This window comes from Dermochelys coriacea, chromosome 8 (assembly GCF_009764565.3).
Source record: "Dermochelys coriacea isolate rDerCor1 chromosome 8, rDerCor1.pri.v4, whole genome shotgun sequence".
Classification (NCBI taxonomy): domain Eukaryota; kingdom Metazoa; phylum Chordata; order Testudines; family Dermochelyidae; genus Dermochelys; species Dermochelys coriacea.
The window spans coordinates 41,320,141-41,343,644 of NC_050075.1; the positions used below are offsets into that span (position 1 = coordinate 41,320,141).

General features: G+C 46.5%; 1 protein-coding gene across 8 annotated transcripts in view; it reads left to right on the forward strand.

The window, feature by feature from the left end:
• The first annotated feature begins 391 nt into the window (after positions 1-391).
• The window catches only part of ATF6 (activating transcription factor 6), a 396,729-nt gene continuing 373,616 nt past the window's right edge, over positions 392-23,504 (forward strand). For 7 of the 8 annotated variants that reach the window (XR_006273702.1, XM_043490629.1, XM_038412787.2 and 4 more), the window contains exons 1-6: positions 392-692; positions 1,342-1,418; positions 1,708-1,795; positions 2,110-2,201; positions 6,260-6,371; positions 8,242-8,451. Coding sequence is in view for 7 of the 8 variants with exons in the window: in XM_043490629.1 (XP_043346564.1) it covers positions 407-692; positions 1,342-1,418; positions 1,708-1,795; positions 2,110-2,201; positions 6,260-6,371; positions 8,242-8,451 (865 nt within the window). In the remaining variant the exon portion in view is untranslated. Of the gene's footprint in view, positions 693-1,054; positions 1,074-1,341; positions 1,419-1,707; positions 1,796-2,109; positions 2,202-6,259; positions 6,372-8,241; positions 8,452-23,504 lie in introns of those variants that run through there. The other variant, XM_043490631.1, reaches the window with a different exon arrangement.

Consider the following 23,504-nt stretch of genomic DNA (forward strand, 5'->3'; position numbering starts at 1 on the left):
GGGCGACAGGGAATGGATCACTCTATGGTTACCTGCTCTGTTCATTCCCTCTGGGGCACCTGGCATTGGCCACTGTCAGAAGACAGGGTACTGGGCTAGATGGACCTTTGGTCTGACCCAGTAGGGCCATTTGTATGTTCTAAGCTGAGTGGGTCTAATATTTATTTAATTTTATTTCTTTATGTAGGAATTAGAAATTAATATCTGACAGGAGCACTGTATCTAAGTTATCTGCAAAAAGATAAAGAGTTTTCAGGTGCCCAAGTAGCCTTTGGAATCAGGGTTAAAGTTGCACTCCCCCCCCCCCCCCCGAAATGGCACTCCTGCTGCACCCGGACCCCGTGCGAGCCCCCACCCCATTGGGCAGCTGAACCCGGCCCACGAGAGCCCCCGCCTCCTTGGGCACATGCAGCGTTGCCCGCCCCCGGGGTGTTTGTCCCCAGCCACCCGAGGCGCGCCGGGTTCTGAGCGCTCCTGCGGGTGCTACGGTCCCAGCCGGCCCAGAGACAAGGCGCTGGTCCCACCCCGCCGGGCACCCGTGTCCTCTCCCGGCCACCGTAGCAGGGCGGCGCGTTGCGCTGAGCTGGGAGACGTGTGTTTAGGGGGACCCGGAAGGGAGATGGCAGCCGGGGAGGCCGGTCGGGGCGCTGCACAGCCGGGGCTGCAGCCACCCGGGGTCGGACCCGACTGGGGTGAGCCGGGCGCGGAGCGTGCTCCTGAGCGCGTGGGGCGGGAGATGTGAGGGGCACAAGCCCAGCGGTGTCCCCGCTGCCGGGTCTGGCTGCTCCAGCCCCGGGGCGTGGGGACTCCTGGCGAGAGGCCTGGCTGGCGCTTGTTCCCGGCGCGGCCGCTGGGCCTCTCGGGCCAGTCTCCGAGCCTGGGCGAGCAGGGCGCTGACAGGGCCGCGTGGCTAGTCGTGCGGCCTGGGGTTGGGATCCGGGTGGATTGGCGCGGGCAGAGTTCACGGTGCCTGTGGGGTGTTTAGGCATGTGGACTCCTTGTGAGATCCTATGAACTCCTGTCCCAGTCCTGCAAACACTTCTGCGTGTGATACTGATGGAGCTGCGTGGCGAGTAAGCTTACTCACTGACGTGTTTGCTGAATTGGGGCCTTAATATCCACAGAGCCTGCATGAGTGAGGTTTACATGAACATCTGATCTGCCACTCTCCTGTGGCTGGTACAGTACTGAAGTACAAATACTGTCTTAGACTGGAATTTTCAGTCTAAACATTTAGGATAACATCAACTGCCATTGAATTTCCCCGTTCAGCTTCTTTGAAACTCCCATCTTTAACTTTTAGGATATGTTGATGTGCAACTTTGTTTGCTTTGCCTTTAGTGTCTGCCCTCTTTGATGAGCTCAGTGACTTGGTTGACACAGATGAAGTACAGCTGAATGTGGATAATGAGATTTATGTGAGTAGCTTTTAGTATGTGCGTTTGGTTGTCTAATAATTTGTTGCCTAAATAGACCCCCTGCTCTGCTCCTAGGGCTGGAAACCCTGCCTTGTGAAATCTAACTGAGAGCTCTCTTCTTTCAAGGCTTCTCATGTATATTTGTGGCCTTGACATGCCACCTGAAACATGCAAATTGAGGTGACTAACTCCTTTTGCCTCCTTAAGAGCTGTAGTGCTTGGTGGCTGCAATATTTAGTACTTTCTGTTTTGCATCTCTCACTTATTTTTGCTAAATTATCATCTACAGGAAAACAGTCTTTATAACCTCGACTTTGATTTGGACTTGATGTCTTGGGATTCAGGCCCTTGGGATGTGACGAGCCATACTTATATAGGTAATTACACGCCAAATGTTTCAGCTATGATTATCTTAGAAGAGTGACTACTAGGGATATTGACTTCAGTGGTACTGCTTGCTGGAGTAGACTTTTTTGTGTACTTCATTGATTTTCCTGGGATGGAACATGGCTACTGTTTTGGTCTCCCCTACAAGTCTCAGATTGATTAGTTGCTGTAGTCTTACTACATTCACTTGTGTGGTTTACTCCAGAAGTTAATGTTTGGAATACAACAGCATGTTTCTTGCATGAGCGAAACTCTACTGTTAGAAGATTTTACAGTATGAAAGCCTACTTACATTCTCTCGCAGATGAAAACTTGAAGGAAGAGCCTCATTCGCCAGCTACTTCAATTTGTTCTGTCCCTTCACCATTATCAGACTCTTCAGTGCAGCATGTGCCTGTAAGTAGTAAAGTCTTGGTGCCTCACGTGTGCGCAGTTATGTTGCATGAACTGACTTATGGTTCATATAGAAAATACAAATGAAAGGAGCAATCTCAGCTTAAATTCTGTTCAATTTCACAGTGTAAATGAAAGAGAAAATTTGTTATACCTATATCTGAAACACTGACTTTTTTTCTGACTTTCTCCTGTATAAAGTGTTTTCTTTCCTTGCCACTGTGGGTGACACAAACAAACAGGGGCATATATGTACACAGCATGGGGTGTGGAAGCATGTACAAGTGTCCTGTTGTTACGCGCACATTCTTGGGCATCCACCTTTATCTGGTTCCTAGGGCTCAAGGGTTAACCCAGTTGATTTAGGTACCCCGCACCCTTTCCCAGTTCCTAAGGCTCTGAGCGAAAGGCACATACTCTTACCCAGTTTCTAGGGCTCCAGGCTATCCTTACCCAATTCGTAGGGCTCAAGGCATAATCTTCTGCAGATTTGCAGGACCTTTTACCAGTGAAAGGGCCTTACACAGTAATATCCTTATCCACTATTTATTAACAATTACCAAGCAGAATACACTCACTAAGCATACAATGCCATGCTCACTGATCCTAATCATGCAGATGAACTTTCCCTGTTGGCCAGGCAAGGTCGGTCTTGTCTGGTTTGTGGTTGCTGCACGTCACGGTCGTGCAGAGGATTCTTAGCAGCTCTGATCTTAGGCTGTGTCTTAGAGATGAGTTCTTCTACTTCCAGGTCTTTCCTTCTTATTATTCTTTTCCCAGCTGGACTCCTTCTTGGACCTGAGTTTATAGTGAAACTTGAGTCCTGCTTAGCTATACCATAATCGATCATTTTACTAAAATATTACAAAATAACTCTTTGACCAATCCTAACGTATTGTGAAACAATTCTTTAACCAATCATACCCCAGCACCTTAGCTGATATAAATCTTACAAAATTAGTTATGCAAGAGAGAAACAATCAAAGAACCAGACAGAGACCATACACATAAACAATAGAGAAGTAGGGACCATAAAGGCAAAACAATAGAAATATAGATTTTACAATCACAACTGTTGACATGTGATTCCTTGTCAGACAGAATGCCATCAAGCAAAGTTTTCTTTAAACATCTCAAGAGATTCCTTGCTTATTTGGTGATGGTGGGTACTATTAGGAGGGGTGCCTTCTTAACAGTCCGATATTACATTGTTTTGATATCATTTAGAAGAAATGTGAGGATGTCACTTTCTGTTTCTTGGCTCATTGCTGCTGCTCTCCTAATATGACTGCAGCAAAAGGCCTCAGATCTTACAGCTGTGCATGTATACAGCTGCCTGTCTTGAAATCGACAGCACTCGCTATAGGCCCGCCCCTCCAATAGCTGCTGCCTCCTTTCACCCCAGTCCTACAGATGGAAGGACAAGTGCTCTTGTTTCTAAACAGCATTTAGTACCACTGTATTTAAGTGCAACACAAAAAGGCCTGAACACCATCACCACTGAGGTCAGCGTGCAGACTTTCGGGGCCCCAAGAGTGGTGTTTGTGCCTGATAATCTGGATCTATCCAGTAGCATCATGCTAATGTGAATAGTTACTGAAGGACATTGTTTTTTGTTTGTTTTGTTTTTTTAATCATTCAAACTCATGCCCTGCGTGTCCTTGCAACAACTATAATTTATTTTAAAATAAAAAAATCCATATAAATATCACAGCAGACTTTTTCCCTCCTGTGTACAAATGTCCTGAGTCCACATAAAACTTCCTAGCCCATAAATCACCTTCTGGGCATTTGGGAAGGAGAGAGATGAGCCTTCACATTAAAGGCAAGGTTAAATCCAGGGCCTGGCAGACTGGAGGGAATTGAGAGACCTTTATGGAGGACTCCTGCCAACTGCTTCCTTTCACTTAATGATGGAGCTGCAGCTTGGGTGCCTCTGCTGTTTGCAACTATACCAGCATGACATGAGGAGAAGGGCAGTCTCTCAAGTAATTAGGCCTCAAATCATTTAGGGCTTTCAGGATTACAAGCAACTGTCTGAACTCCATCCAGGAACTTGCAGACAGTCAGTGCAACACGGGGTAATGTAGTGGATAAAGTGGTCTTTGAAGTAGCTAGGTCCTAATCCTTTAAACAAATGTGTACCATAAGGCCAGGACAAATAGCTATGCTCTGAAGTGTTTGGGCGCCTGTGGCATCTGAAGAGCATCAGTGTGAATTATTTGCTTTGCTGCCAATGAGTAAGGCTGCGAATCTGCCATGGAAGTCACAGATTCTGTGACCTCCATGACTGCTGCAGTGGCCGGTGTGACTGACCCCGGCCCTCCCCCCACCCCAGGCCAGCCGCACTGTCTGCTTCTGGGGTAGCCCTGGGCCAACCCCCTGCTTGGTCCCCCCCAAGCTACAGTAGCTGTGGTCCTGGGCCATCCCCCTCCCCCCCAGCTGTAGTAGCATCACCCCAGAGGCCCCCTCCAGAGCAGCGGTGCCTCCGGAGCCCCCCAGAACACCTAAGATTTAGTCTGGGGTATTTATAGTAGAAGTCATGGACAGGTCAGGAGCTGCGAATTTTTGTTTACTGTCCGTGACCTATCCATGACTTCTACTAAAAATACCCATGACTAAATCTTAGCCTTACCAATGAGGCTTGCTGGCTGCATGCTGTGCCAGTATGTGCCTCATTTGAGAGGTTGTGTTCAGCTCCAGAGGATGTTAGGAGCATAGTTTTTTGTTTTGTTTGGTCTTTTTTAAAGCAGCTATGCATTGTGATTTAGTTTCTTCAGTAATGAGAAACAGCTTTTCAGATCAACTTAGTTCAGGCCCAGCTTTGTTTCAATTATCAGTTGAATTTTATTCATCTTGTCTAGGGAGACTAAATCCTGTCTTAACAAGGAGATGGACTCACTGATCTTTTGATCTCTAGATTCTATCATTCTGACTCCTGTGTTGTGCTCTGTCTGCATGGGAGCTCTGTACTTTGGAGTGCTGTATAGGACCTGCCCCCATTGAAGTCACAGGGGCCCACAGGGAAATCTGTACTTGGGAGTACTACATATGGTCTTGTGGCCTTGGACAGGGACTCAGAAGACCTGGATTCTGTTCCTGGTCACTGAGATGCTGGGTGACTTGGGCAAGTCTCTTCACTGCTCTCTCTTTCATCCATCATCTGTCTTAGCCTTCAGAATCCACAGGAATATCTCATGTGTATATATAGAACCCCTAGCACAGGGGTGGGCAAACTATCACCTGTGGGCCACATCTGGCCTGCGGGACCGTCCTGCCCGGCCCCTGAGCTCCCGGCAGGGGAGGCTAGCCCCCGGCCCCTCCCCCACTGTCCCCCCTTCCCCGCAGCAACGCCCACCTCCCAGGCTTTCAAATAAGCCTGTCCTGCCACTCTGAGCGGCATGGTAAGGGTAAGGGGCGGGGGATAAGGGGCAGGAGGCCTTGGGGGGCAGTCAGGGGACAGTTGGATGGGGTGGAGGTTTGGGGGTTGGAGGCAGTCAGGAGACAGGGAACAGTGGGGCTTGGATAGGGGGTGGGGTCCTGGGCAGTCAGAGGGACAGGGAGCAGGAGGGGTTTGATAGGGGGTGGGGTCAGGGGTTGGATGGGGGTGGGGTCCCGGGGAGCAGTTAGGGATGGGAGTACCGGGGGGCAGTCAGGGGACAGGGAGCAGGGGTGGGGTCCCGGGGGGGGGAGTTAGGGTCAGAGGGGGGCAGTCAGGGGGCGGGAAGTGGGAGGGGGCAGATGGGGGTGGGGGCCAGGCTGTTTGGGGAGGCACAGCCTTCCCTACCCGGCCCTCCATACCATTTTGCAACCCCGATGTGGCCCTTGAGCCAAAAAGTTTGCCCACTCCTGCCCTAGCATAATGGGGTTAGATCTTGATTGGGGCCTTTGCACACTACTGGAGTACAAATAATTAATAGAGGAACAGTGGAATACTAGATTTGTGGTCTGTAGCACAGCTCTGAAAGCAAAATCCGGACAGCATTTGAGTGCTTTTATAAGCACATTCTTCTGTTCTGAGAAGGATTTGTCATTTTGTTTTATACATTCTTTGTCAATAGGAAGACTTGGACTTCAGCACCAGCTCCCAGATATTTCCTCTCTCTCTGTACAGCAAGAGATCTGGAAGTCAGAAAGATAAAAACCTCACTTCCAGTGCTGCACTTCAGTCTGGTAAGAGTGATCTGCTTACTTCGACCACACAGTTGGCACATATGTCATTGCCTGTTGTATTAATTTAGATGGAATATATGAGGTAAAGGCGTTAACATAACCAAGTCACTGTCCAATATTAAACAGTGTTAAACAAGGTTCAGGGTTCAGAGTAATTCTGGATAGTTTTCTGAAAACATCTACTCAGTGTGCAACAACCATAAAAAAAAAAACGAACAATGTTAGGAACCATTAGGAAAGGGATAGATAATAAGACAGAAAATATCATCATAAACTATATAAATCCCTGCTACATCCACACCTTGAATACTGCATGCAGTTCTGGTCACCCCATCTCAAAAAGGAATATGAAAATCGAAAAAGTACAGAGGAAGGCAGCAAATATGAATAGGAGTATGGAACAGCATCCATCTGAGGAGAGACTAAAAAGAGTGGGACTGTTCAGCTTGGAAAAGAGATGTCCGAGGGTCTATAAAATCACGAATGGTGTGGTGAAAGTGAATAAGGAAGTGCTATTTATCCCTTCACATAACACAAGAACCAGGGGATACCTGATGAAATTAATAGGCAGCAGGTTTAAAACATAGTGAACTACTTCTTCACATAAGCACAGTCAACCTGTGGAACTAGTTGCCAGGGGATGTTGTGAAGGCCAAAAGTATGGGTTCAAAAAAGAATGAGAGAAGTTCATGGAGATTACATCCATCAGTGGCTATTACTCAAGATGATCAGGGACATGTTCTGGGTGTCCCTAAATCTTTGACTGCCAGATGCTGGAACTGGACCGCAGGGGATGGATCACTTAATAAATTGTTGTGTTCTGTTGGCTCCCTCTGAAGCATCTGGCACTGTCCCTTGTCAGAAGACAGGCTATTGGACTAGATGGACTATTGTTCTGTCCCAGTGTGGCTATGCTTATTTATACAGAGAGCTCAGCATGCTTAGTAGTGTGGCAAACATACTATTTAAAGTCCTTTTGACCTTAAAGATAAAGAAAAGAAGAAAAAACAATTAAAGCGTTTGAAGTGTAAAAGTATTAAGTAACGCTTTTGTTTTAATATCTCTTGCTCCTTTTCCCTTTAGCTGGAGAGATCTTTAGAAGGAAGAAAATCCCTTGTTGGGCAGTCTCTTACACGGGATCAAAGTAGGAACTGTCCTTTTGGGGGAAAGAGACGTTAGTTGAGAGTGGCTAGAGTTGTTGTTAGCGTCTGTTCCTGTTTCATCTTAAGTGGTGGTTGGGATTAAGCTGGAGCTGATAGAGGAGGTGATGTCATCTGGGTCCCCTTCTCTGGCCTGGCCTGGTCTGGTCAGGACATCTCTCAGGATTAGGATTAAGTCCTGGGGTCCTAGGAGATGGTGAGGCTGGCAGCCATGATGATGCAGCTTGCGCAAGTAGCCAATTTTTCTCCCCAAAAGTCTGTCTTTTTAGGGACCGCAAAAGGGAATCATCAGTGGAACAGTCCATCCCCTCATTGGTGGACAAACTAATTAGGCCTATTATCCAACATACCAATTTTGTTTTTTTAATTTCCAGTCCCACGCTTGTTGTGTACCAAGCGTGATATGAACACAATCCTTGAGTTCATTTTATGAACTTTCACATACTCTTTACAGTTGATCTCACAATTAGGGTAAATTTGCAGGCCCAATTATCACATGCTTTGTACGAGAAAATGTTGACTGAAAGATGTCAGCAGTCCAGTTCTAGCAGGCAGCCCTTTAATTTCTGATAGATTAATCCATTTGTGTATAAGAGGCATCTTTTAATAAATAGATGGACAAAGAAAGACTTCAGTAACCCTCACACAGTGCTGTATATAATTTTTATTTTTAGATCTCGTGGTTCAACTCAGACTTTTTCTTTCCCCAGCAAACAGCTCTGTGAAGATACCAAAAAGATCTAGTCAGACAACATCCAAACCTTCAATTCAACCCAAGCCTCTCTTGCTGCCTGCAGTACCTGAAGTTCAGGCCAGCCTTGGCATTCAGGCTAAAGCCATCATTATTCGGGCTCTTCCAACGCTTTTGCCACTGACAAAGCAGCAGCCAGTTGTTAGTATCCAGCCGGCCCCTCCTAAAGGTACGTGACTAGTTGTGGTTGAGCAGGGCTTGAGATGGATTCTTTTTTCTTTCAAGGTACACAGGAAAATGCCATATTCTGAGGCAAGTAAAGCAAGTGAAGTTTGCTTTGACATCTGAAACAGAGGATACAGAAAGAGGGGGGGGTAAGAGCTTTACTGACATGCAAAGATATAAACAGGTTTCAAAGTAGCAGCTGTGTTAGTCTGTATTCGCAAAAAGAAAAGGAGTACTTGTGGCACCTTAGAGACTAACAAATTTATTTGAGCATAAGCTTTTGGGAGCTACAGCTCACTTCATCGGATGCATTCAACCACGAAAGCTTATGCTCAAATAAATTTGTTAGTCTCTAAGGTGCCACAAGTACTCCTTTTCTTTTTGCAAAGATACAAATACTCTCCAAAATGCTATCAAGACTACCACATACTGACAAAGAAGCAGGAAAGGAGTTGGGACACTCATAGTTTCCTAAGATCTATTAAAAATAAAAATCGTAGGATTATGTGAAAAGGTGGGTTTTCAGGGGAGGGTGGCTGCATGGCAAACAGGTTTAGAGAGGCAGTTTCAGGCTAGGAAGTAGTTCATGAGAAGGGAGGAAAGAGCATGTGGAGGGAATCAGAGTTGGTGGGTCTGCCAGCTTTGCTTGTGATAATAAATGGTCTAGACAAGGTTAACTGAGTGCTTTTGTTTATCCTTTCTCGTAAAACAAGATCAAGAGGACATTCCACAGAATTGATTGAAGTGATTGAATGACACTTAAGAGGAAAAAAGAAAATGCTGTTCTACCCACTGCATAATGACCATGTGTCATGGTTGAATCCCCACTCTGTCACTCCGAGTGGGGAAGTGGGGGCCTGCAAGGATGTTAAAAATTAATACTTGCCACTTCAGGCTTGTATTAAACTCCCAAGATTACAGCTTCTCTCTGACCTTGGTTTGGTAAACGCTGCCACCACCCAAATGCAAAAAAAACCCCTTTGAACCTAGGAAGGAGCACTTGGGAATTTCTCCCTGTGGGGTACCCTCAAACCCTTTCACCCTGCCCTCCGGGGAAGAGCTGAGAAAAGAAACAAAGGAAATTAGCTGTGACTATCAGCTAATCAAACAACATGCACAAACCTCTTAGGACACCAAAAATCCAATCCTGTTCTTAAAAAAGGTAAATTTTATTAAAAACAAAAAGGAAAACAATACATCTGGAATTTAGGCTTTTGGCTAGATCTTAAAAGGAACAATTACAAAAATTAAGCACCCAAAATAGCTTTCTTGGCGGTTCAGCTTAAAGGTTACAAGCAAACAAAAGCATCTGGGAGAGGAGCACAGAGGAGATCCACAAGCCTTAAAAAATAAACAGAAATAAAGCTGATTGCATCTAGCTAAACATTCTGATCTACTTACACATTTGGAGTTCAGATAAGTATTTCTAGGTATGACCTGATGATTTATGATCATGCCTGGCTTAAAGCTGCTTACAGCATTGCTGCCCTGTCCCTCATCCCAAAGAACAACAGACAAAAGGGAAAGTCTCTTTCCCAAATTTAAAAGTTCTAGTCTTCCCACTGGTTCTTTTGGTCAGGTGCCCACTCCTTTTCTTTTACCTGTGGGCTTGTTAACCCTTTACAGGTAAAGCAAGCAGAGAACAGACCAAGAGGGATTTTATAGCTAACTGGCTGGCTGGGTATCCATAAAAGGGAGCTCCCCCCACTTTATTTATCATACCATGTGTAACTCATTGCCCCAGAAATCAGAGCCCAAGAATTTAGTAGCATCCAGAAAATAAGAGACATTTGTATGAATAATGAAAATATCCACAGTTAGGTTAGTATTACAAACCTCCTTCAAAAACAGCGAGGAATCCTTGTGGCACCTTAGAGACTAACAAATTTATATGGGCATAAGCTTTTGTGGTCTATAACCCACTTCATCAGATGCATGGAGTGAAAAAAAGTAGGCAGTTATAAATATACAGCACATGAAAAGATGGGAGTTGCCTTATCAAGTGGGGTGGGGTCAGTGCTAACGAGGCCAATTCAATTAGGGTGGATGTGGCCCATTCCCAACAGTTGGCAAGAAGGGGTGAATATCAACAGAGGGATAACGCACTACAAAAGAAATTTTCCCTCAAGAATTCATAACGTGAAACTATTATTAATTTTGGTGTATGTTTTGATAATGAAAGCTTCTTACTAGCAAAAGAACTGGAACTATTATTTTAGTTCAGATAGGCCACCAAAGAGGTATCAGAGGTTGCTGACTGGTCACACCCAGCCCTGTGCCAGATTTGAACTAGAGAACTAGAGAGGAACGGTTCCTTATCCCATTAACAGTCCCCTAAGCTCTGCATTCTTGGGTTTGGCTGCCATACTTGCTCTGTTATTTGCTGAAGTGGGCTCAGACTTCATTGACAAGCTCTGACCTGTATTTTATCCTCTTGCAAATTCAGAACAGACATTGTGTGGGATGGCCACTGATTCTCTGAAATTGTCTTATGTAGTTGCATATTTTGACCAGCGGATGGCGAAAAATACTTGCAGTTCAGCAGCTCTTTGAACTAAAAATGCTTTGAACACAAGTAGCAGGAAATGTGAAGACTTGTGTGTGTGTGTGTGTGTGTGTGTGTGTAAATGCTTTGGTAGAGATCTAAGGAAATATGTCTTCACGATTGATTGCTTTTGCACTAGGAGTTAGGCTAAAGCCAGAGAGATTGGCAGAAAGTTTTTGTCAGGTATGATTAGCCTAAATTATCAGACTGCCTGAACTACAAGTTCACTTTCTAGTTGGGGTAATACAGCCCTTAATCCTTTTGAAGTACTTGTCCAATGAGATGCAATGCATTTCAGTAGTATCTGGAATAAGATGGTGAAAAGATCCCTTTCTGTAAGAGTGGAAATATGACAATGATGGGAAGGGGTACTACTTGGCCCTTGTGAACAAGTGTTAACGTAAGATCAGCTTCCCCCTTCCCTTGAATAGGTGGTATGAATGTGGCTTGGGGAGGGAATATCATTTGGGAGGTCAGGATCCACACCCAGGGCTCCTGCAGAAATTTTCTGTTTACTTTCTGATTGTAAACTTTGTCATAAACTCTTGAGGAAGAAAACTCTTCTGTGGAGCCGTTCCCCCAGCTTACAGGGTGTCCTTAGCCAAAATTCCAGCTATCTACTGCAGTGGGCAATTGTTGGCTGGTATTCTCCACCTCTGGGGTAGCTGACTTTCAGTACTGCAGAGCACTAGGATCATGAGATTAAAGGTGCTAGAGAAATCAGGAAGCAGTTAGATCAGATTTGCTAATTTATGGTGAGCAGTCTGTGTTTGTAAATCAGAGTTGTTTAGACTCTGAGCTGCTTCTTGAGTCACAAGTAGGAGCTCAGGTGAAAAGAGGTTTTTCCTTCTGCATCTGGTGTAGTGAGTATGACCTTTGATTTTGGCTACAGATCTTATTAATCTAATTAGTATTACACCAGTGCTTAGAGGCTAGGGCCCATTTTGCCAGGCACTGTACAAATATATAATGTGTGGACCTTTATTTTGTCATTTGTTTTACCATAGTGCCTAGTCACCTTAATCATGGCCTGGGACCCCATTGTGCTAGGTGCTGTACAAGGCACGACAGACAGACGGAGTAATTACATTGAGATTGATCAGCATTATGGGCAGTGGTCTCAGGACACCAGTGGCTTAACTGTTGTCAAGATGTTTATAGATATCACAGCAAAGTAGTTTTAGGTAGAGATTTGAAGGAGGATAGTGAGGTGGCTTTACGGACATTTACAGGGAGCTCCTCCCAAGCATGAGCAGCGGCATGGGAGAAAGCACAGGGATGCTTACTTGAAAATTTAACAAGAGGGCAATGGAAGATGGGATCATGGGCCAATTGGAGGTATGAGTCAACATCTCAATAGTGAGTGACACAATAGATGGGGGGTAGGGAGGGAAGAGAGGATATGACATTCTGGAGTGCATTCCAGGCCAGTGAGAAGCTGTGTCACTCTTGCCCTGCAACCTGCGGTACCTCACAATGCTTTGCTGCTGTAGCTTCCAACCTGGTGTCTGTGCATAGCTGCAGTTTTCCAGCACATTCCAGTCACACTCTAGTTTGCACCAGCCTTGATTACCACTTGCAGGGTAACTCCAACACACTCCTAGTCTGCAAAACTTGTTTCTGCACAGTCCAGCCCTCTCCTGGACAGTTCAGATACAGTATTTTAAGTCCATTTCCCCTCTAAGAGGATCAATATCAACAGTTTGCTACTTTAAATGGAGTTACCCATACAATTCAGTTTAAACACAGCAGTGGACTAGTTTTGATTAAACAATAAAAGAAATTTATTTAGCTACAAAGAGATGGGTTTTAAGTGAGGACAAGTATAAGTCATTAAAGTCAGAAATGATAACGGGAAATAAAGAGGAAACGCTTCCTAGTACTAAAATTTGACAGCCTAGATTTGGTTCAAGGTGAAATCCCTTACCACATTTTTCCAGTAACATTGCTGACCAAATTCTCCGGCCAGAATCTGCTTCCAAAGGATGTTTCTTTTGTTGTCTTAGGTGAAAGAGAGGGGGGGAGAGAGAGAGACCTTGAGGTGTTTTTCCCTCTCACTTTTATAGTCCAGTCCCCTTTGAAATGCATTTTCTTGAGGGTTACCCCTAAATAAAGTTTATTCCTGCTTTGAAGACAGAGACAAGGAGTCTCTTGGTCAAAGAGGTTTCATGCTGTTGTGTGCTAAGATGCAGATCTGTTTGTTCTTGCCTCCCTTCCTTGCCAATGAATAGTCACTTGACTGGTGATTGCGAAGGCTAAGATTTTGTCATGGTTATTTTTCGTAAACGTCACGGACAGGTCATGGGCAATAAACAAAACATTTATGGAAGCCTGTGCCTTGTGTGTGACTTTTGCTGCTGCAGTTCCATGGTGGCTGGGAGCTGCGGGGTCCCTGCTTTCCCCCCTCCCCATGCAAGGCTGTTGCCCATGGCTGAAACCCTGTCACTGGAACTGTGCAGCAGGAGACTGAGGAGGCTGTCACCCGTTGCTGGAACCCTGCCAGGGCCCTGCTGGCTGCCAGCTCCAGTCCCGTGGCCCCAGGGGCTGAAGCAGAAAATGTCACGGAAGTCTTTGGAAGTCACCGCTTCCATGACTTCCGTAATCTCCGTGACATAAACATAGCCTTAGTGATTGCCCATAGGCTTGGATGACACCTGGCTAGAGGCATCAGCCTGTCTTCTGTCTTTGAGGAACTGCTAAACGCATTTGTCTGGTAAACGCATTTCAGATCTAATTTCAGCTTGTGTTTATAACTTTACAATATAATATTGCTGCACACATTTTTATCATGATATGATTGACCATTGAGGAGTTAGTTTTCAAATGATACCTCCAAGGCATATTCTGTACAAAGATTATTACAATAGTTTGTAGAGTGTGTATGCAGGGGTGCATTTGGTCAAAAAGGGGTGTTGGCATTGGTCATGAAGGGCCTTGAAAGTGAAGACAAATAGCAATAGAGAAGGGGGAGCCAGGGGAGGCTTTTTGTTACACTTATCCATAGCTATGTCAGTTAGAATCTAGACTGCTGTAGGATATGCTTTGGGTTGAAAAGTCTTTCAGTAATGTTATATTATCCTTTGTTATTGCTGCAGTGCCTAATGGCCCTAGTGTGCTAGGCACTGTGCACACATAATGAAAAGATAGTTCCTGCCTACAGAACTTATGCTCACAGTATAATGTGGGCTGGAAGATGCTTATAGGGCTCTCAACTGTTCTGAAAAGTCTCATTTGTCATTAAAAAAAACAAATTAAGTCTCTAGCAGTTATGATTGCAGAGTAAACCTTGAGAATGTACTTAAGTGTAAATGGTTCAAGAATAGCTGACTGAGTTTGCAGAGAGCCTGAAACCATAGCTCTGAGATGTAAACTGCCCCATTCATTTCAGGAAATGCTAACTGATGTGTCAGTGATGATGCTTTGAATGTCAGTATTACTGTTTCATTGCTCATCAAAGCTTGGAAGAAAAGAAGTATTATCGTAGTATGAAGATAGTATTGCCAATCCCAAGCGTTCAAAAATCAAGAGTTGGGCCTCTGAAAAATCATGATAGGTTTAAAATGCATGAAATTTAAAAAACAATAAATATCAGGTGCTTTCTTATTTTCCTGCTCGTGTTTGAACCTTTAGGGTTCACACTTTCAAGCTTCTTTTCCTGCAAGCATGAGGACTAGAAACCACATGGGGATTGGGAAGGAGTAAAATTGAGATTCTTGCATAATATGGCTGCAGGAGCTGGGCTTTAAGAAAAATGCCATATATTATGAGACTTATGATAAAAATCATGAGAGTTGGTAACGCTTTGAAGATCTACACAATGTGCTCCTTTTGGGTAGGCTTGTAACAACACATGGCACATTGAAGGGCATAGTGATGGATTTCATTTTTCAGATTTCAGAAGTTTGGAAAATGCTGCAGTGACAATGCTGCATTACCCTTCAGTGCCTTCATAAAGTCCTTTTTTCCCCTTAATTTAACCTGCTGATGTTTCTGATAAGCTTTGATCAGCTCTCCCTCATCTGCCCCCATAAGCTGTTTTGTATAAGAAGGACTATTTCTCAGAAAAACAGTTTTAATTTTAGGTAACTTAAGGACATGTCTGATTTTGAATGTCTGTAATTTATACTATTTGCTTATGTCATTTATTAAGTGAGCTCTATGCTCCTTTGAATTAGCCTGTATATTTTGCTTATAAGTCATATTTCAACTCATTAAATGTTTTAATTTAATAATTGTACAGGAGGGGGCAAAGAGTTGGGAAGAATGAGACACAGAAAGATGTAAACTCTGATTAAACAATAATAAAACTAGTACACTGGGAAACTACAAAGACATGAAGCAACTTAAAATATCTCCGACTTCCTTATGATCACCATCTTATTTTCTACACCATCTTATGTTCATAGGGATTCCCAAGTGGCTAACAAACATTACTGTTGGATTCTGGCTCCAAACCTTTACCCAGAGCCGTGTGGACTATGCTGAGCACTGATCAGTGCAATCATACAACAGCAGACACCATAGCCCTGCCATTAAAGTGACTCTTCTACAGACTTGGGATCTCTCTCAATCATTCTCTGATTTGTGGGTCTCAAAAGTTGTCCCTTTTTTATCTTATGAGACTTAGAGAATAAGTCCCCCCCCCCCCGCAAGTAGTTTAAAATTGGGACCAGCTTCTGAAAAGGAGGTGGGGAGCAATATTGAGGTCTTGACTATAGGGTTGCCAGGTGTCCGTTTTTTGATCGGAATGCCTGGTCAAAAAGGGACCCTGGTGGCTCCAGTCAGCACTGCTGGCTGGGCCATTAAAAGTCCAGTCGGCAATGCAGCGGGGCTAAGGCAGGCTCCCTGCCTGTTGTGGCTCCTTGTGGCTCCCGGAAGAAGAGGCATGTCCCCGCTCTGGGTCCTACGCATAGGGACAGCCAAGGGACTCCGCATGCTGCCCCTGCCCCAAGTGCCAGCTCCGCAGCTCCCATTGGTTGCCAGTGGGAGCTGTGGGGATGGTGCCTGTGGACCAGGCAGCGTGCAGAGTCATCTGGCTGTGCCTCTGCGTAGGAGCCGGAGCGGGGACATGCCGCTGCTTCTGGGAGCTGCCTGAGGAAAGCACCACCTGGAGCCTGCATCCCTTCCCACGCCCCAGTCATGATCCCCCCCTCCCACCCTCTGAACCCCTCAGCCCCAACCTGGAGCACCCTCCTGCACCCCAAACTCATTTCCCCACCCCACCCCAGAGCCCACACCCCCAGCCGGAGCCCTCATCCCCTCTGCACTCCAACCTCCTGCACCAGTCGGAAGCCCCCTCCCGCACTCCAAACCCCTCAGCCCCAGCCTGGAGCCCCCTTCTGCACCCGAAACTCCTTATCCGTGACCCCACTCCAGAGCCTGCACCCCCAGATGGAGCCTTCAATGCCCCCCCCCACTCCAACCCCCTGCACCAGTCCGGAGCCCCTTTCTGCACTCCAAACCACTCATCCCCAGCCTGGAGCCCCCTCCTGCACCTCAAACCCATCATCCCTGATCCCACCCCAGAGCCCGCACCCCCAGCGGAGCCCTCACTCCCTCCCACATCCCAACCACTGCCTCAGCCTGGAGCCTCCTCCCACACCCTGAACCCCTCATTTCTGGCCCCACCCCAGAGCTGGCGCCCTCATCCCCTTCCGCAACCCAACCCCCTGAGCCAGCCCAGTGAAAATGAGCGAGTGAGTGAGGGTGGAGAGAGCGAATGATAGAGGGAGAGGAGGATGGAATGAGTGGGAGCGGGGGCCTTGGAGAATGGGTGGGGCCTCGGAGGAGGTGCAGGGCAGAGGGCGGGGCAAAGGTATTTAGTTTTGTGTGAGTAGAAAGTTGGCAACCCTACTTGACTAGTGAGTAAGTGGGGCAATCAGCAGTAATCATTACACTGTAAGACCTGAATTCCAGAATTCTTATCTTGTCATGTCATCCTCTGAGCACTGCAGTTCTGGACTGTCCTGGAAGGGGTTTACTTCTGAAATGGAAAATGTACTTCAGGGAGTCAGTGCATATTCCCAGTTATGGATCTGTGGTGTCTGCACCTCAGTGATCCGGAACCTTCTGGAAAACTGTCAATTTGGGCTCACTCACTTGTTTTAGGATTCTTACTAAGGGTGTCTGCACTGAAGTCAGAGGTGTGATTGCGGAATGGGTTGGCATTTCTGCACGAGGTTTAATCTAGCTAGTACAGGTAAAAATAGCAACGAAGGCATGGTACAAATTTCAGCATGGGCTAGCAGTGCAAGTACATGCTGAAGCCCATGTTGCTGCAGCTACACTAGTATTTTTAGCTGTGCTAGCTAGATTAAAGCTACTTACTGGTATTCCAACCCGGGCTGCAATCACACCTCTGATTGCAGTGTAGATGTATCCTGCGTCTAGATAACCTAGGAAGTTTTAGAGCTTTTGTAAGTTTTTAAAGTAATTTTGTCTATTTTTAGTTTTACCGTGGTGCCAACTACATCAGAGCCCTTTTAGGGCTTTAAATGGAGCAGTTCCTGCTGTAGGACCTTTCCCAAGATGGATGCAGGTGCCCAATCCCTCTTTGGCTCAGAGACATACCCTCCAGACAGATATAGTTGCCTAGTCTTCAATCTCCCCAAGCCTGTCTCAAGCCCCAGTTGTCAGTCCCGGAACTACAGATTCAATATGGACAATCTTGACCTGATGTTCGCCATATCTCCAAAGATCACAAAGCAGATAAGTTGGTGGAGCCCCACAGAAAACAGTTTAAGGTGGGTCCCCTGCATTCCTACAGCTCCCTCAGCAAAAGCAGTCCAGATACATCCAAGCTGGACTATGGCATGCACTGCCAGTGACTTTGGAATCAGTGGGGAACCAACCTGCTAGAACTATGAGCCGTCCCATGGGCCCAGAAATCCATCCTACCTCAGCTTATAGGAAAAGTAGAACAGATGGACAACAGGTGCTTATGCTTGCTGTCCATAAGCAAGAAAGTGCTTGTTCCCAGACCATGTGCAAGGAAGTGACAAATTCATGGAGCTGTGAATATAGGACAACATGTATCTGGTATTGCTGCATCTAGCAAGGGAGGATGATCTGGCAGATAGGATTTCCTGGAGGACTTACGAAAAGCATGAATAGTCTCTCAAACAGCCTGAGTGGTCAAACTCCTATTCAGCAAGTGGGGTCTTCCCCTTTACTCTTTGCCACCAGGACCAACTCTGTGTCCCCTGCAGTGCTCTTGATAAGGGATAGCAAAGGAGCCTTGATAGATGCCTTTCTGTGAGAGTTGAACACACAGCTCCAGCACACAGTCCTGCTGATTCCACTGGTTCCTCAACTGCTCAGGAAATTGGGACCAGACAGGACCTGGGTGATCCTGATAGCCCCAGCATGGGCCAGAAATTTCTGGTACCCAGAGCAGACCTGTAATCTTCCTCTGTACCACCCAGTGTCACAAAAGCTCTGATCACAGGACATTACAACCTGATCCTCAGTCTCTTCAGCTGGCTGCCTGTGCTATGAGATAAATTGTTCTGCTCTGCTGAAGTGTAGACTCTCCAGAAAACATGCCATTCTTAAGCATTACACTGAATTGGAAAAAGGATTGGCATATGGGCAGTTAACAGCAATTTATGCAGCACACACACTAATTTACTGCATCTCTAGAACCAAGGTTTTTTTGGCATCCATTAGAGTACACTTGTCTGCAGTTTCTGCTTTTCACTGTCCGATTGAGGGAGTCTCCGTTCTTGTCACTTGATGGTCTCCAGATTCCTAAAGGAAGTGCCCAATTTGTATCCACTGGTCAGAGACCAAGTGTCAACATGGGACTTAAACCTACTCTTCACCAGACTTGTGACAAAAGTTCTTTAAGCCCTTAAGAATGCTGCTTGTAGCTCCTCTCTGTAAAAACAGCCTTTCCAGTGGCCATTTTTTTGCCACACAGGGTAAATGAATGTACTACTGTGATCACTTACTCCATTACTTCAAGTGGCAGAGATTTGTGTGGTTATCTAGGCCCACTTATTCATCAAAATTAACTCAACTGCTGATGAGCCATGTGGGTGTCAGTATGATGCCATATAATGGAATTTTGTTTTTTTCAGTTTGCTCTTTTAAAAACCAAAGAAATTAGACAAACATGCAGTAAAAGCACTCAATAAGCACTTAATAAGGTTGCAAAAGCAAGCACTCAAGGTAGGAAATGTCATGCCACCTTAATTTGGCCCCCTTGTGTGTATCCAATATGGCATAATCTATAACCACATGATCACATACTATTTTTCCCTGCAGGACCCTGCCTCATTCGGTGCACAGGATCAATCTGCCTTGTGCGTGAATCAGGGCTGTGCAGTGAAGGAGGCTGCTGTCTATACAAGTCCTCCCCAATTTGTTGCAGGAGTTGGAAGGTGTGTAGTGAATGAGACAGCTGGTTGCAGAAAGAGAAAGAATAGTCTCAGAGTTGAATGCTCTGGAGAATTGGATTCTATTCCTGTCTCTGCCCCAGAGTTCCTGTGTAATAATATCAGTCAAGTCACTTAAACCAAACTTTTCCCAGGTGGTCACTAATTTGAGCAGCCAGAAAGTGAGTCACCCACAAGTTCAGGGTCTGATTTGCAGACATGCTGAGAACTCATACTTGCAACTGAGTTCAGCAGGAGCTTTGAACATATGAAGTGCTGTATGTGCTAAGTTCTCTGAAAAACCAGTCCTAGGTGTCTCAAATGGGGCACCTGAAGTTAGTGGATACTTTTTACATTAATGAATTCATGAATTTCTTTATCTGTATTTCCTTAATGCCTCAGTTCCCCATCTGTACAATGGGGATAATACTCCCTCCTTTCATAGGGGCATATTAATATTTGTGAAGCACTTGGATACTGTAGTGATCGCCATAGAAAACCCCCTGAGGAAATGAATAGTTCTGTCTTCAGAGCAGTGGCTGGCCGTACATTAAAACAAAATATTGAATAGCTGCTCATTATTTCAACAGCGTTCGTCCCATGCACTGAATGACGTAGGGGTCCTCTTTACTACTGACCAGATTTCACACACCACAGTACATTTATTTAGGAAAGAAGCAATACAGTGAAAACGTATCCTAAAACAGTAAGTCTTCACACATGCTAAGTGCATCAGGTATGACCTGTCTTCCACATCTAAACCTGGGCAGTTCGTCCTTCCAATCCTTCTAGCAGGGTTTTGCCCACTTGGTTACAATCTCATGTCACTTTTTGGATCAGAATGAGGGACTCTGAGGCAGTTCAGGCTGTTCCTCTGTGCCTTTTCTTTGCCTCCGGGGTGGGAGGGATAGCTCAGTGGTTTGAGCATTGGCCTGCTAAACCCAGGATTGTGTGTTCAATCCTTGAAGGGGCCATTTAGGGATCTAGGGCAAAAATGGGGATTGGTCCTGCTTTGAGCAAGGAGTGGGACTAGATGACCTCCTGAGGTCCCTTCCAACCCTGATATTCTATGATTCTGAACCTGTATGTTCAATTTCCTCCAAGGGATGATACTTCTTTGGAATTGTCCTGGGATCTGCAGTAAATACCAACCTTCCCCCTTCCTTTTCCTCCCCCCGCACTGCTGAGATTGCCCAATGCTATTGGCTAAGGAATATTCATACACCTCTACCCCAATATAACGCGGTTCTCGGGAGACAAAAAATCTCACCGCATTATAGGTGAGACCGCGTTATATTGAACTTGTTTTGGCCCCCCTTGTTCCCTGACTGTCCCCTCCAGAGACCCCCATCCCTATTCATCCCCAGGATCCCACCCCCTACCCAACCCCCCTGCTCTCTGTCCCCTGACTGCCCCGACCCTGATCCATACCCCGTGCCCCCTGGCACTCACCGGCAGTGGTAGGAAGCGGAGCAACACGGCCCCAGCCTGCTCCACTCCGCCACCTCCCAGCTGCAGCGCTGCGCCTCCCGCCATCGGTGAGTGCGGGGAAGTTGGGGAAAGGACGCCCCCTATACTCACCTGTGGCGGGAAGCGGAGCACTGCAGCTGGGAGCTGGCGGAGTGGAGTGGGCTGGGGCCGGGCTGCTCCGCTTCCCGCTGCTGGTGAGTGCGGGGAGGTTGGGGAAAGGACACTCTCTGCACTTACCGGCGGCGGGAAGCGGAGCAACGCAGCCCCAGCCTGCTCCGCTTTCCTTGCCCCAGCCCCAGCTGTATCGCTGGGGGGGGGATTGGGGAAAGGTCCTGCACTCACCGGCAGCGGGAAGTGGAGCACTGCGGCTGGGAGCTGGCAGAGTGGAGTGCGCTGGGGCTGGGCTGCTCCACTTCCGCCGCTGCTGGTGAGTACAGGGGGGATCCCTTCCCCCAAGCCCCCTCCCGCGAGTGACACGACTGGGGATGGGGAAGTGGAGCGGGCTGCTCCCCGCCCCCTGCTAATCCCTCCGGGCCACTCTGGGACTGTGGGCCCCCAAAAAAGTGCCCCCCCACAGCTCCTGCCTCCCAGACTATGGTGGGGGAGTCCCTGACCGCCCCTGAGACCCTCTGCTCCTTATCCAACCCCTCAGTCCTGTCCCGGCACCCTTAACACGCTGCTCAGAGCAGCGTGTTGGAGCATTACCGTGTTGTATGTGAACCCGTGTTATATCGGGTTGCATTATATCCGGGTAGAGGTGTATCTTGTGATCTAGGATTACTCCTGGTTATCTGTTTATGCTTTTTGGGCTTTGATTATTTTAGCTAAGCTGTTGTACAGTAACTCCTCTCTTAACGTTGTAGTTATGTTCCTGAAAAATGCGACTTTATGCGAAATGATGTTAAGTGAATCCAATTTCCTCATAAGAATTAATGTTAATAGTGGGGGTTAGGTTCCAGGGACATTTTTTTCACCAGACAAAAGACATTATATACATATACAGTATAAGTTTTAACAATTTTAAACAAACAGTTTAATATTGTACATAGCAATGAATGATTATAAAGCTTGGTTGAGGTTGTGGAGTAAGAGGGTGGAATGTTTCCCAGGGCATGCCTTTCTGCTAAATGATGAGCTAGCACTCGGCTGAGCCTGCAAGGGTTAATACGCTGTTGTTAATGTAGCCTCACGCTCTACAAGGCAGCACTTTAGCTGTATGTCCCCCACCGCTGTGCTTCTTCTGACCTGCCTTCAGGAGGGAGGAAACACAATAGATTCAGGACAGTAGCTGCAAACACTTTCCTACAAAAACTGAACACGATGATGAACCCACGCTATCCAGCTGGAGCACACCACTCCCTCCTCCTGACAGCACATGCATGGCTGCACAGGTGCTGACTTTCCAAAGTGCTGGGGGGTGCATGCATGAGTGAGAGAGAGAGACGTGCATTGCCCTTTTAAGTATGTGCAAAAAAGAAAAGGAGTATTTGCGGATGAGCTGTAGCTCACGAAAGCTTATGCTCAAATAAATTTGTTAGTCTCTAAGGTGCCACAAGTACTCCTTTTCTTTTTTGCAAATACAAACTAACACAGCTGCTACTCTGAAACCTTTAAGTATGCTGACCGCACTTCAAGTACGTTGCCCTTCTAAACAGATCAGCCAGTTTAGACAGGAAGCAACAGCTTCCTGCAAGCTCCCCCCATTTTGTCCCCAGCCATGTGACTGTCCCCTCCTCCAGGGACAGGGGGACATCCTGACATCAGCACCCCTCTCCCCCCAATCCCCCAGAAAGCAGAAAGTTCCCAGGAGCAGCTCCAAGGTAGAGGGCAGGTCAGGAGAAGCATGGCAGTGGGGGGACATACAGCTAAACTGCTGCAGCTGCCGCGTCACATACTTTACAGGGAATTTTGTGGAGCTGATGGGGGGGGCTGCCGGCCCCCCCTGGTTCTAATCCCCTCGAGGAGGGGTTGCTCTTCCAGAGAATCCTGCAAGCAGTAGACAAAGCAGGCAGCTGCCAAACGACGTTATAGCGGAGCATTGTGCAACTTTAAACGAGCATGTTCCCTAATTGATCAGCAACGAAACAATGTTAACTAGGATGACTTTAAGTGAGGAGTTACTGTACTACAGGCCTTGAGGCTTGTAGGCTATATGCATTCCTGCCTTAACTTATACCAATGCTTGTATCTATAGGCTGCAGTCTGTGCCAATGTGCTGTGCCACTGAGTACGGGCTCAGTTTGAGCTATGTCCTTGAGGAGGCAAAGATTTACCCTGTTCTCAGACACAGTGGCACTGACTTTATGTGGATGCATAACCACAACTAGTAAAAGGGACCATTAAGTGGCCCTTGGAGAAGAAACACCTAACTCTAACAATAATGCACTGCAGAATCCCAGTGCTTACATAACTTGAGTATTCTTAACTACCCAACTCTCCCCCCCCCACCCTGCCATTTGTAGTAGCTGATGCTTGGGTGCAATGCAAGCTTAGGGCGGTGAATGCTGGTCCTTGCTGTGTCTCCAGCTGTCTGTTTCTGTGCTGCTGTGCTAGTAGGATTTCCTTCATAGGTCTGAGCTGCTCCTACAACTACAGCCAGGCTGAAAACCTCTCCTGCTCCCTGGCCATCTCCTTACTCGGGGTTCAGGCTTCATTTGGCCCTGC